This window comes from Pan troglodytes, chromosome 11, assembly GCF_028858775.2.
Source record: "Pan troglodytes isolate AG18354 chromosome 11, NHGRI_mPanTro3-v2.0_pri, whole genome shotgun sequence".
Lineage (NCBI taxonomy): Eukaryota > Metazoa > Chordata > Mammalia > Primates > Hominidae > Pan > Pan troglodytes.
The window spans coordinates 109,052,209-109,067,399 of NC_072409.2; the positions used below are offsets into that span (position 1 = coordinate 109,052,209).

The 15,191-nt window shown below is 37.6% G+C and overlaps 1 protein-coding gene across 27 annotated transcripts in view; it reads right to left on the reverse strand.

Annotated features, from left to right (window-relative positions):
• Positions 1-15,191, reverse strand: part of KDM4C (lysine demethylase 4C) — a 404,595-nt gene that overhangs the window by 275,030 nt on the left and 114,374 nt on the right. For all 27 annotated transcript variants that reach the window (XR_010148777.1, XR_010148778.1, XR_010148776.1 and 24 more), the window contains 2 exons: positions 10,255-10,358; positions 5,409-5,546 (listed from right to left, as the gene is read on the reverse strand). Coding sequence is in view for 21 of the 27 variants with exons in the window: in XM_001144352.6 (XP_001144352.3) it covers positions 5,409-5,546; positions 10,255-10,358 (242 nt within the window). In the remaining 6 variants the exon portion in view is untranslated. The remainder of the gene's footprint in view (positions 1-5,408; positions 5,547-10,254; positions 10,359-15,191) is intronic.

Sequence of the window (15,191 nt, forward strand, 5' to 3'; positions counted from 1 at the left end):
TCTCTTTTTAAACTTGTTCAAACATTTGAGGATTCAAGTATCAAAATGTCTTAAAATTAGATAGTAAGGTAGTACTCCTGGAGTTTATAAGAGAACATTCCCAGCTCTGCAGTACAGTTTTTCAACTTTCTGACATATCATGTTAATACGATCACTTAAAATTAAAATAAAAGATATCATTTTTGTGTCACCAACTATTACCTTTCCTTCCAATAAGATAATATTTATTCTGACACAGTAAGTCTCTTTCACTGCACACACTGTAATAAATACACTGCTTCAGACGGTATAAACGAGATATGACTGTCCCCAAGACAATGATTCTTTTTTACTCAAGAAAATCAGTACAGTAAATGACTTTTCTTCCCTTCGAGACAATCATAGTGCTTGAGGCTGCTGAAACACAAACACAAAATATCTTCACAAATGTCTCCAAACAGTCAAGCTGAAAATCTAAGCCAAAGTTTCATTTAACAGCCTGTCAGTTTTTTGATGTGAAGCTAATGAACGCAGTGGCAAACAAATCCATCAAACCTAACATCAAACAACTGCACTTCATCCCAGCAAACGGAAAAATGAAATACAACCTGCCGGCCAGCGCTTTGATCCAACCTGGCCAGGAAGCAGACCTGTGAGTGTCACGGCAGCAGCTGCACAGAGTAATCACGGACTTCATTCCACCACAGAAGGAAAGAATGCTCCAGAAACAGAAAACAGTCAGCTCAAATATGCACGAATGTCTTATTTCAACTGCTAAACGAGCTGTTAAGTATTTTTAAATCTCTATCAAGAAAAAATAATTGAATTTCACTCTGTTATGCCAACATTCAAAGCTACAAAGATTCCTAAAACAAAGAACTAGATGTGACGTTCCATTAATACTACAACTTTGCAAGTGGAGTTTTATTAAAAGCCCCTCTGTTCTTTCTGAAAGCTCCTTGAAGACAATATATATGTCTTTCTTCTTTGTACACACATGTAGCACAGGAGGAACTCACTGGGCACTCACCAAATCTGACCTCTGCCCATCAGCAGCAAGTGAACATGTGACTACCTGAAACATCACTCTCAATTTTTTTCAGTAATGATCTTGTCTTTGATTAGAGAAATATGGGGGAAAATTACACAACTGCCTTCTTAGGTCAGTTATTCCTGCTAAATGCAAGGCCCTTTTGTTCTGGAGCATCTTACAGGATTTGGCTATGCTATATTTTGCAAGTTAAGACAAGAGAGCAGAATGGTCCTCATTGAGGGAAAACAGAAGCAAAGACAGAAATGAGAAGAATGGTAAGACCTGGGCCATTATCAGAGAGTATTAGAAACAGGGATGGTCAAACTAAGCAGCTACCAAAACTAAAAGGTAAATGTCCCTTCACTCTCTCCTCTGCCTATTTTCCCCAGATCTTCTACACAATCCATGCGCACAAAAAAAGTCTGTTTGAGAGATGAGGCAGTTTGGATGGATACTGTGAAAAAAGACCATCTGGACTGAAGGACTGAAAAAACAGAGAATTTACGCACAGGGACAGACACCTCTCCTAAATACAATAATTCAGCTGAGAATATCAAACATCCAGGAATTTGCTAAAATTTGGAAGTGTATCTGAGCTTTACACAAATAATGAAATTTCTAATCAAATGTACCCAAATCTTAAGAGCCAGGAAGATTTCTTGAACAACTATCACATATCAATAGGTCAGTAACAGATTCCGATGAAAGCCACAGGAGCCCCCTCTCCAGTCCTGCTCCAGGGACACCAGAAGAAGTCAAGTAGCCAACAGCAAAGGAAGCAGACCTTGAACCCCTCCCAGTGTCAACTCTACTCTCACCCCTGTTCTCATAGAACAATGCACTCATGAGTGATGAATTCATAGAAACATACATGATGCCTGGCACACAGCAGATAAGCCTAGTCTCCGTAAGTAGAACTTCTCCCCCTTCTACCAGTCATCTGAGACATCTGAAAAGGTCCCTAATGACAAAGCCTGTTGGCTTATGATCAAAAGGTCCCTATCGGGGAACATGAGGTTATCTTTTCAAAACCTACTTGTTTTTTTTTTAATTAAAAAACAAATTGCCTTCTGTAACAGCTCTTTTCTGAGTCACCTAATTAAAAATACTGGTTTGTATTACACAAAATTATATATATATATATATATATATATATATATATTTCATAGTGTTTGTGATTACATATATGCACATATAATGTATGCAGACCCCACACTCTGCACTATTTTGCTTATTTAATGCTGTACAACAAATAATTTATCAGATCCTTATACACATTCAATAAACCCCATGTGACAGGTAAAGCAGGTGGCATCACCACCAATGCCTCATTATGAAAAAGTGCTATTTTCATAGTAATTATAAAAGTATTGTTCATAATCACTTATGAACAATGACTTTTTTATAGTTACCATTTAGAACAAACTGATGAAGACAAAGAATTAAGACAAATATGGGCATCCTCAATGCTAAAAGTCCTTTTAGTGCAATTCACTACACATCAGTTTCCAGGAAAACACATAAATGTATGCCCAGTGCACAAATTTGCCAGGGATTAGAAACTACATATACATGCAACACAGTAAATTCATAAGGTTACCTAAAGAATCAGACTTGGAGATCAAAAATATGTGTCAAATAACTGATTAAAGATACCAAAATCTGGGTAAAAAAAATGCTAACTCAGCTTACTGTAATGTAAGATAATTTATTATCCAAGAATACACATGAAAATATTAATATTGATGGTATAAATTAAGAAAGCACATGATATTTTAGTGAAACATTCAAAACTATCTCTTTATAAAGTTATTTTCCTGTTTTTATGCAAAATAACTAAAATTGGTTACATAACTCTAAATATTCTTTTTTCTTAATTTTTGTTTTTATTTTTTGTAGAGACAAGATCTCACTCTGTTGCTAAGATTAGTCTTGAATTCCCGGCCTCTAGCAATCCTCCTGCCTCAGCCTCCCAAAGTGCTAGTTATAGGCATGAGCTACTGCCCCAACCCAAAGCAGATTCTAAATATGTTAATGATAAATTGGTACCCCCTGTAGTAGGCAGATGCTTCCCCTCCTGCACCCCCAACAAAGATGTCCTCATCCTAATCCCAGAGATCTTTGAATACGCTATCTTGCATGACACATGGGATTTTGCGGATTGCCTGCTCTGAAATGCAGGAACTACACAGGAGGACTAGAGAGAGGCTTCTAGGAGAAAAGTCCAGCCTCTGGTTCACAGTCAGCAACAAATCTGAACGTTTAGTCTTACAACTGTGAGGAAGTGAATTCAGCCAACAACCCAAAGGAGCAAGGAAATGAATTCTTCCCCAGAGTCTCAGTAAGAAATGCAATCCTGCGAACATCTTGACATTTAACTGGTGAGACCAATGCTAGGCCTATTACCTACAGAACCATGAGATAATAAATGGCTGTTGTTCTAAACGCAAAGTTTGTGGTAATTTGCCACAGCAGCAAGAGACAACTAATATATTCTCAGATGACATCACCTGGCCAAAGGAAGTAAGGGGTGGCCGTAACACTGAAAAAATCTCAAATACATTCAGTTAGAGCAATTTTTAATTAGCTGGCCAAAACGGCATTGTAGCATTGAATATTTTGTACCCAGAACCAAACAAAACAGTCATAGCCCTTACTAAACTGAATAAACAGGTAGTCACATACCTAAGTCCTTTTCTCTAACCTATAGGGTAGAGAGGTATTTCTAATTTATATATGAAGAATAAATGACTTTCCTAATGTTACATGGCTAGCCAGAGAAGAAAAGTTGCTTGTCAGATCCAGCCTCCTCCACCACAGTGCAACACTTCACATTCCCACAACTGTGATGGGCTCTGTCGGCTGGGATTTCAGAGACGAGCACTACCAGCCTCCCTTCCTTCCACTCCACACCCACTCTACTTCCACATGGAAATGTGGAAATGCAACTCCATTGTACATGGTAGTTTAGCTTCTCCCCAAGGCTGGAATGTCCTATTGTGGCCAATATCATAGGCTACTTCTGAGACCTGTATTCAACAAGAATCAATATTTGTGGTGACTCTGAACAGCTGTAATAGCTGACTTACATCTGTAAGTAAAGGTGCAAACTATAAAATAACAGACCTTGTTATAACCTCGTGGCCAAGATACTGCTTCAAGGCAGATGCAAGCATTACATTTCCACAAAAGCAATGCAGTGGTTGGCCAAAGTACACACGCTGAGTTCTTAGAATACACAGGATGTACAATGTGAAGTAGTAGTACAGTTCTGTTCCTTTCTGAATTACTCAGCATAAACAGAAATTACTTAGAACAGAAAAAGTCTTCTAATACCAGGGGCTTTCCTTTATGTCAAGAATGTATTCGAATGACTCCTGGGCTGCCAAAGGGCTATATTTTATTTATCTTTTAATATATTATGCAATTTTCTAAATACACAGGTAAATTAAACTAAGAGTTGTCTCCCCGAAATATACTTCTACCTACGTTCACCTGAGGGCTCCACATGTAAGTTTGTCAGTGTAGAATGAATGATATTCAGCTGAGCCATGCAATGGCCAAAATAAGACCACATACGCTTTATCTATCATTTTCTGCTAAATCTACGTCAACTTTACATCCTCTGTAAAACACACAGTTTCATTTAGAAGCTGCCCTCTGCCAGCCTGCACCTTTCCCTTAAAAGCCACAGGAAAGGAAGCAAACCTAATAGAAACCACCATCACTTTGAAGATGTCTTCTATTTAACACCACAGGGGGGAAAGTAATTAAATTTAATAGAAGTTATTGCCTGTGAAAGAAAATACCCACTATGTGAGCTAAATTAAATAAACTGGGCAGGAGATGCAAAATTTCATACCAAATTTAACATGAACATGTATTTCCTGTTAAAATGTGTTCTACATTATTACTTTCAAGAATTTCATTTCTGCACTAAGGGCAGTTTTAATCATTTCTTCCTACCAACCTCCCTCCATCTCTTGCTACAATTTTATCAGACACTCCCTTCTGTAAAGTGCTGTTTTCTAAGCCACGAACTGATCGCAAACAGGGAGAGATCTGAGTCTATCTAACATGCAGCCATATGATGCCACTGGAAAATCTTGCAAAACACCAACTGGGGGCCTCAAGATAAAAAGCAAACACACGTCGCATCAAATTACCTATCAGGGTAAATCACTCCACATTAATCTCAAAACAGACAAATTCAGCTAAAATTGGTAATATTGGCTATGTAAAATAAATGTATCGAGCCTGAAGTGAATTGCTGTGGTGAGAGGCACATGGCGCCAGTGAGGAAGAATAAACAAATGCTGCACAGGATCTTAGGGTTCCTACTAAAATAACCAGAATACACATTTAATTTATGCTTTATTTTTGAGGCATAGCTTACCAATTTGGCAACTTTTCCATAGTCAATCCATCTGACAGTAGCAAAATTTGTAGATTCTGCACAGTTGAAACCATGATTAAAACCAGCATGGTAGCCATATGGGAAAGTGATCATGAATTCTCCAGCCTCCTGGGTTATCTGCAAGGTAGGAAACATACATTATTTTGTAAAAATAAGACTTCCCAAATTATGAATACAATTAAAATATATTTCCCATTAAAAAACAAAGAAAAAAAGTCTTGATATCAGAGTACTACCAAAAAGAGTTCCACCAGATTCATTACTTAATCCTTTAATAGCGCTTTTTCAGGAAATGTTTAAAAGACTTTCCTAAATAGGATGTGGCTTGCTGGCACTTGAATTAAATCAAACAATCCATAATCAAAGCTATTACATTTTAACTGAAGGTATCTTCAGGTTATTCAAGTAAATTTGTTCATATTAGCTATCCAGCTATATATTCTTATATTTTAATAACTTGCATTACTGGAGTTACACACAAAAATCATATAATAACTGACATTGTTAAAGCTACAGCTACAAAAACTTTGATAATACATGCTTGGCAGGCTATATCATGAATTCTTGTTGGTAAAGAGTTGGTGGTATTCATCGAATTATTTTTTCCTAGCACCTAGAAAACATTCAATTAAGCACAGTCCATTTCACAGTAAAACTTCTGTTAAAAGAATTATTCAAATATATGTATGTTAGAGTGAGTGCATTTTTAAGTATAATTAAAATAACTCGCATAAATAAGCCTGAGCCTTTAAAAAAGAATTTTAAATGTATTTACCCTGTTTCTATTTTTTAGATTAAAGACTCTTTTTTTTTACAATCACCAAAGCAACACAAAATATCCCATGGTCTACAGAAAAAGTGAAGAAAAATGTAGTGTTGTTTCTTTTTTTAAAAAGTATCTATCTGATACAAAAATTATAAAATTTATTGCTCACTCCTTCAAATGGAATAATATATTTGTTTTGGATTATCTGATCTTAAAATGTTTCTAATCCAGCACCCAATAGGATAGACCCCTTATATCTTTACATTCTTTAAGTTGCTGCAAAGTAATATAAAAATACTCATAGGATTTGGCCATTGAAGCAACGTTTCTCCTTGACACATATTGCCCAAGTATTTAGCAAATGCTGTATGTTCACATTCAGAGCCTGTATTCTCTGCTAGCTCTGATAATAAAAGTTGTAAAACCACATTTTTAATTATCCTACTGACCCTAATACAACTTGTATTTTCTTTGAGATATAATGTACATATAGTAAAATGCTCAGATAATAAATGCACAGTTTGATCCGTTTTGACAAATGCATATACCTGTATATCCCATGCCCCTATTTTCTTATGATAAAAATCTAAGGAAGAAATATATTTATTAAATATATCAACCTCAGAAAATTACTTATCTCTGGGAGGGAGAAGAGACTGAAATAGTAATAGCTACATTTGTAGTATTTTGTTTCTTTGGACAAATATCCGTATATACATATAGTGTTTTTTAAAGTATTTTATTTTCAGTAACAACTTTATTGAAATGTAATTCACATACCATATAATTCACTCATTTAAAGTGTACAATTTGTTGGTTTTTAGTATATCACAAAGTTATGCAACTATCACCACAATTAATTTTAGAACATTTTATCACCTCAAAAAGAAACCTCCTCACCCTTTAGCTGTCATCCCCAAGCCCCTCATTCATCCCAGCCCTAAGAAAACCCCTGATTTATCTTCTGTCTCTACAGATTTGTTATAATGGATATTTAATATTAATAGAATCATATAATGTATGATCTTTTGTTACTGAATTCTTCCACTAAGCATAAACTTTTCAAAGTTCACCTAGGTTGTAGCATGTGTCAGTACTTCACTCCCTTTTATGGCTGAATAATCTTCCATTACATAAAATATATCACACTTGCTTATTTATTCATCAGCCAACAGACATTTGGTCATTTCCACTTTGGGCACTAGGAATAATGGTGCTATGGATAATGGTCCATGCCCCTATTATTTTCATCACCCAAGAGCGCTCCCTCATCCCTATCCTAGACCATCCCCAGCTCATCCCCTACTCCCACCTCAGTAATAATCACTCTTCTGATACCTTTCACCACTGATTAGCTTTGCCATGTTATGGATGCTAAAATGGTATTGGAGACAGGGGAAAGTATTATTTTTCCCAACAATTCTGATATGTAACTCATAACACCACTGTCCCGTGCCAAAGAAACCCCAGAAGATGTTCTGCTGCAATGAGCTCAGTTGTCACCTGGCAACAGAGACAGGCTTACCAGTGCCCAGCACGGTTCAAGCTCCATTATCTGAGCCATGTGAGAACATAGCCCAACTCTCTCCTTTCCTGGTCTCACTGAATCTAATTAATTATCTAGGTGCTTCTTTCTTATATTACGTAATGAAACAAAACTCACCCTGCTCCCACATAAAGGTGAGAGGAGAGGGAGGACTGCTGCCACTGGAACAAGAAAACTACTTTTCCCGCTCCATGGAATCCTACCTACAAACCTTCTCTACCCTACCTAGAAAATACTGCTCATGCCATGATTTAAAAAAAAAAGAGCACCTGTTACACAGAATGCAACTCTAAATTTTAGGCCCCTGTCATTTCCAAAAACAGGTCAGTCCCAATCTCATACCATAAAAGAAGCTAGAGAAGAGAGTGCATATAATCTAAATGCAGACATCAGCTGTTTATTACACTTATGTTTTCATACATATGTATGAATATGGCAAATACAATGAAAGAAGGAAAAAATGTATTCCAACTGAGATATTATTACCTACAGGAAGAGGGCTGAGTTGAAGAGGAAGAGTACGTCACTATGCAACACATACTATTCAAAACTCTGCCTATAGATTATCTTTCTCGTCACAGTAACCCTATTAAGTAGTCACTATTTTTATCCCATTTTACAGCTGAAGAAACTAAAGCTCGGAAAGATTATGCGACTGAATCAGGAATGAACTCAGGAGGTTTCATCCTGCAGCCTGTGCTACCATTTTGCTGCCCTATCATATGTTACGTTATCATCACCAGGTAAATGTGGTTCTTGAGGAATACAGTGTCATCACAAGCCCTGTGTTGAGGTGGAAAGGGGAAGTGACAGTATTAAATATGAGGAAGTGCCACTGCCAATCAACCCTCAAAGTCACTGGTGTTTCACCATTTCAGGACTTAAATTCATCTCGCCACTTTCGACAGAAGCCATCCACAAAACACCAGATGAGAGCCCAATGCCTCCAGCGATCTACCATGTAGTACTGGTAGAGAGCTGCAGCCTAGAAAGACGGTGCCAGGCACCTCTAGAAAAGAGCTCCAAGCTCCAGAGGCCTCCCTCCTGGGGAAAGGGAGCCAATCCCACAGCCCTACTGCCTCACATAACTTCTCTTCACGTATCAGCCTTAAGCTACCACCAACACCTAACACCAGCCCCAAAGGAACAGAGAAGGATTTTGTGTCTTGGCGATACTGTTGCATTCCTTCATGTCTACCTTGTAACAGTCCAACTTAAGTAAAAGTACCTAATGAAGCTGATGCCAACTACTTAAAAGAAGCACTGGATGATGATGTGTCTGAGACTCACAAAAGCCTGGTGCCCAGAGGTGTCTGTAGATGGGACAAAGCCCCACAGCCACAGCAGTCCCTCTGAGTGGCACAGCCTGTGCCCTCTGTACCCAGCAGTTCTGCAGCCCATCCCTAGTGCCTCCCTACACCCACAGGCAGCCCCCACGGTGCACATCTCAGAGGCACGATTTTTTCATGGTAAAAACGTGCGAGTAAACCAGTGATGAGGGCACGTTCACAAAAGCAAGCATATCTTGTGCGTGACTGCTGCATAGACAGTTTATGAGGGAGCAGGGAATCACCTCAAGCTGAAGAATGAATCCTGGCACTTGAAAAACTTCTACTTTGAACAAATCCCCCCCACCCTCACACACACACACACACACACACACACACACACACACACACACACACAAAGAAGGCCACAGTAAGAACCTAAAATGAAGAAAATGTGAAGATTTAGTCACAAGCAAAAAGCTTCCAAGATGGAAAGCAGCAAGGATTATGAGAAGAAAAGTCAAATAAAAAACACAGAAGAAGGAAGAGCTATTTTTTAATGTTTCTGCAAGCAGCTAAGTACTTAATCCTCCTGAGACTGAGAGGGAGCTTTTATTTATCTGGTCAAAACCTTTTTTCATATCAGCTGCTTCACATAAAAATGTTTAAGCTCTGCAATAATTCTGACCCAATAACCACCCATAGACACAAAGAATGTGGGATCCAGCATCTACTGAGTTTTATAGAACCTAATCTTCAGAAAACTCGCAGAAGCAATATCAGATTATTAAATCATCAGGCAATTTTATCCATAATGAAATCTCGATTGTATTATGTCTAAATGTGTTTACAAGCAACATAGTGCTACCATAATCATTGATTCTAACCAGCCCATTGCTAATAATTGCTCTGAAATTTTTAGAAAATAGATCACATATACATAAATTATGTTACTCATAAAAAAGATTTTAATATAGAAGTACTTCCTCTTATTTTATAGAATGTGCTACATTTTATTTTCAGTATAATTATAAGTGAACTATAGCAACATGAAATCTCTAGTAAATATATTTGAAATTAATTTCTAATTAGGATTTAGATAAATAATTGATATGCTATAAAACATAAATTTGAATTTCTCTACCCACATCCTAAAAATTCTACTGGAAGTTAAAGATACATTACTTCTTAAATACAAATCCTACACAAACAAAATTAATTTGTGTAAGATGAATACTAACATACCTTGTCAAAGGGAATACCGTATTTCTTCAATACTGACGGAGAAATCAATGTCATCTTGTGGCGAAGAAATGCATCACACCCTTGGGAGCTGCTTGGGAAAAAACCTAAAAAGAAACAATAAATGTAAGTGGCACTGTGTCAATTAAGAGAAAATATCAAATAGGTTTTTAATGTGTAAGTTCTAGTGTTCTTACTGTTTGACTTATGCAAGTATGGACCTCTTCTGCCAAAAAGCCCTTGTACTAAAACTCAGAGTCAGAGTTAGAATTCTTAAAAATTAAAGGATACATCACACCAAAGGTTGATCTTCTTTACAAACAGATTTACCGTAAGTTGTTTTTGTAACTTGTAAAATTACTCAACTTTAGGAATAAATTTCAATTTGAAACAAATGTGGATTCAATCTATTATCTGATAAATGGAGAAAATATTTATGGAAGTTAGGAAAGATAAATACGTGGGATGCTGGATCTATAGCTAAAAATACAGGGGAAAAAAAGGAAAGATAAGTATGCGTTTTAATAGAAGAATATTTAAGACTCCTAGATTTCATCATTCCTGAAGCACTCATCCCAATCCTCGGCATACAGCAGACAGAGTAGTTCCCCCACCTTTCTGTTTCTTTTCTGATCAATCTGAAACTAATTGCTACTAATCTCCTGAATGAACTTCCCAGCCATCACCCATCAACTGTCTGAGAACCTGCCTGAACAGCCTGAATGGGAGAAGTGTTTTGAGGAGGCTTTTAAACGAGGAAGTTAAACATACAACAACCCTTTCATTCAACAGTATATTATACGCCAAGACAGAGTCAGTTTTCTCCATCGCTGACTTCAAACCTGCAGTTCTGTCTGAGGCAGACTCTCATTAACTCAGTGATGCAAGCTGGAGGAAAATGAACATGCCTGATGTACTGCTCCACACCTTCCTCACTCAGAGGGAAGGCAGCCATGCTGAAGGGATTGGAAAAACAAGAAACAAGGAAAAGACAGAGAATCATGGAGGGAGAACACAGAAGGAAGAGAGAAGGCACCAGGAAGGCACATGCAATGCATATGTGTGACAGGATGAGGCGTAGATGCTGTCTGACTCCTCCACCACCAGAATGAGGGGGGAAACTGCTGGAAATGTGACATCTAACTCTGTGGATCTCTCTATGCAGATAACTCAAGAACGTGACCAATTTGGCCAGGTACGGTGACTCACGCCTGTAATCCCACCACTTTGGGAAGCCAAGGCGGGCGGATCACTTGAGGCCAGGAGTTTGGGACGAGCCTAACACAGCAAAACCCGGTTTCTACTAAAAAATACAGGCCAAGTGCGGTGGTTCACGCCTGTAATCCCAACACTTTGGGAGGCTGAGGCGGGCGGTCCACAAGGTCAGGAGTTCGAGACCAGCCTGGCCAACATGGTAAAACCCCGTCTCTACTACAAATACAAAAAAATTAGCGAGGCATGGTGACGCACACCTGTGGTCCCAGCTACTCAGGACACTGAGGCAGGAGAATTGCTTGAACCCGGGAGGTAGAGGTTGCAGTGAGCCAAGATCGTGCCACTGTACTCCAGCCTGGATGACAGAGTAAGACTCCTCAAAAAAAAAAACGGAAAAAAGAAAAAAAAAAAATTAGGCAGGCATGGTGGTGCGTGCCTGTAGTCCTAGCTGCTCAGGAGGCTAAGGCATGAGATTCACTTGAACCCAGGAGGCAAGGGTTGCAGTGAACTGAGATTGCACCACTGTACTCCAGCCTGGGCAACGAGAGAGACTGCAAAAAAAAAAAAAGATAGGAAGGAAGGAAGTTCAATAAAACATGAGAAATGTTAATTCTTTACAATGTCTCTTAATAATGCAGCCCTCTGCTTATGGTTAATATTCATAATACATAAACACAAAATAAAACACTGGTGAGTGGAGGGAAAGTAAGACACTAATATAATGGCCATGTCCACACAACAAGATGTCCTAAGTCCTACACACAGAGAAGGGCACCAAGCGGCAGTCCCCAAATGCACAATCCATGGGAATGTTTTTATAAACAATTCAAATGGATCTATCAAACTTCTCAAATCTGTAACTTTCTGCAACACTGATGAATTAAGTTTTAAATTAAAATCAGTGAAGAAAGAAGAGTCTATTCCATTTTCTTTCAATATAGATTTGTAATCAGGACCTGAACAACGTGGTGACTGGTCATAAGTTAATCTAAATTGGAAAACCACTGAAGGAAGGTAATTTGCAGTATATTAAGAATTTCACATTGGTTCAGAATTTATATTTACAATATGCTATCAGAATTATATTTTACATAGTCCTGAAAAACACTTCATAAACAACGCATCTTATGTACAAAGTATGTGCCTTAAAATGAATTTTACCTCAAAATACCTGCAGGGCTACATGGTTCATACTCACTCTCACTCCACAGTCTATAAAACACAGTCAATTCCTTGCCATACTAAAGTCAACTGCCTTTTTTTTTTTTTTTGTCTTTTTTAAGATATTATACAGGATCAAGCAAGCAAAGATGGTCTTTGGAATCATTCTTCCAATCCAAATAATAAGTTAGAGGGATGGAAGGCTAGGATAATAAAGAGCTTGTATTCCAGAGACCCCAACAGAGCCCTAAAACCCTAAAAGCAATCCACAATAACCTTTCCTAAGAACACCAAAGTGCTGCTGAGAGTTTTGCAACACAGAGAAGTGTGTAGGATCTCATAAGCTCTCTCAAGGATCACGTGCTATACCCATCCAAAGGATGTTTCACATTCAATGTAAAAGTGAGCATGTGTGAAAAGCATTATTCTAAGTGAAAAAAGCAAAAAACAAGTCTACACATAGTATGATTCCACTTATATGACACTTTAGAAAAGGTAAAACGATAGGGACAGAAACCAGATTAGTGGGTGACAGGGAAGGGGAGAGTGGTTAAGTACAAAGAGGTGTGAGGGAACTTTTTTGGGGTATTGGAAATGTGTTACATGTTGATAACAGTGGCTTATCATGTGGTTTATTAATTACACCACTGTAAACATTTGTCAAAACTCAATGAGCTCTATTCTTAAAATAAGTGAATTTTATTGTAGATTTTACCTGAATAAAACTGACTCAAAAAAATCATTAAATCTTTTGAAACTATTTTTGAAATAGAGTGGACGTGTCTAAAAATATGGAACAGGTGTGTTCCTTCCTTCAAATGAAAAGTTCTCTATACTGTCAACTGGTTTATAGTTTATAATATATTAGCTATTGCTAAGAAATTATTTTTAAATCCCAATCTTTTATGATTCAAATACAAACACACGCTATAGTATTAAATCACCAAAAATTTCAGCCTTGAGAAAAGAGTTTAAGATCAAAGCTTAGTGACATTTTTATGGGTATACAAACACTAATTTGGTGAAGATAATGATAGCCATTAACTTTTTAGGAAAGGGGAGAGAAAGACAAGGAACAAAGGAGGGAGGAAGGGAAGAAAATCAAACATGTAGATCTATTTCCAAACTAGTAAAAAAATTTTCTTTACAATTTTACTTGATAATTGAAATTTGCCCAAGTATGCTTTGATGAAGTTTTATCATGGTTTTATATGACTGGTATGAGGCTTGAAAAATATAGCAACCATATAAACAAAAGCTAAGGAAAAGAATACAAGAAAAAGGTATAGAAAATTGGTTCAGTGAAAAATGCTTTCAGAAACAGATGTACTGTATTTGATTTACACATGAAATTTCTTGGCAAGCTTATTTATGAAAAGAACCAATGACCTACACTGTATGCAGAGAAACCTAGTAACATTTACCCACAGCTCTACTTGAGAGGTTGACATGAGAGGCACATATTACATTTGGCCTCTTGGTGCTTGCTAACGTTCATGGAGTGGTTACTCAGGAATGGATAGAAAATTATCCTTTCCCAGGCCTCACTTGACCCTAACGTCCCATAATCCATCAACAACTCTACCAGCAGAGCGCTCCAGGAGGAGTGCCAGGAGAACTTCATACTGATCCTGGAATGGAGAATGGCGCTTCTCCTAAACAAGTGGCTTGTTTTAATCTCCTAGACATGGTGCACATTGTGTAATGGGCAAGTTTTTTCCATTTCAAGATAACTGGCAGAAAACCGAGATTTAAAATTTCCACCCAGTTTAACTGGTGTGTGTGTCATTACACGCATGGGGTTTTTCTTACTGCAATCCTGAGACCACTTTATTTCAGCTCTCACTTCCCACCCCCTTGAAATATCCATGGATAATCTACGCACAAGTCACCAAGGACTCCCCAAGCCAAGAACATTGGGATCAAACGGGTCAGAGTTAAACTAACCAGGATTCTTCTGGCTCTGCCTCTGCCCAGCCCCATTTGCACCCTCAAATCAAAGAAATCTTCATTTCCCCATAATTCCTCCCTGCTAGTTGGCATTCATTTCCTGAATTCTTCCTCTCCATTCTCGGTTAAGAGAAGGGAACTAAAAGTCTTTCACTCACAAATGAATTACGTTATTTGGGTGTATTTCATGTATTATTGCCCAATGTCTAAAATCCTACTAGGAACATGGCTGGATATAAAATACCCAATTACATTTAAATACCGACAGTGATATCACTGACATCAAATTGTTAAGAAATTAAGTTTATCAACTGTTTCTTCAATCTTAGTGAAATCCAGCTGATAGACGAAAATAAACATACCCTGACGCACCACACATTGATCTCCATGCCTAAGGCATGAGTTAGGCATGAAGGCAGAGGATATATCACTGGTCTTTTGCATTTTTTATGGCTTACAGGGTACTTTAAAATTGATTATTTATAATCAGAGGTATTTTATTTATAAGCCTTTCAAAACTAGACATTTCAATATAATATTTCAGACTATCAGCTAAGTGAATGCTTAAGGGAATAATATTTACCATTTTGAGAGCTAATAAAAGTACATTTCCC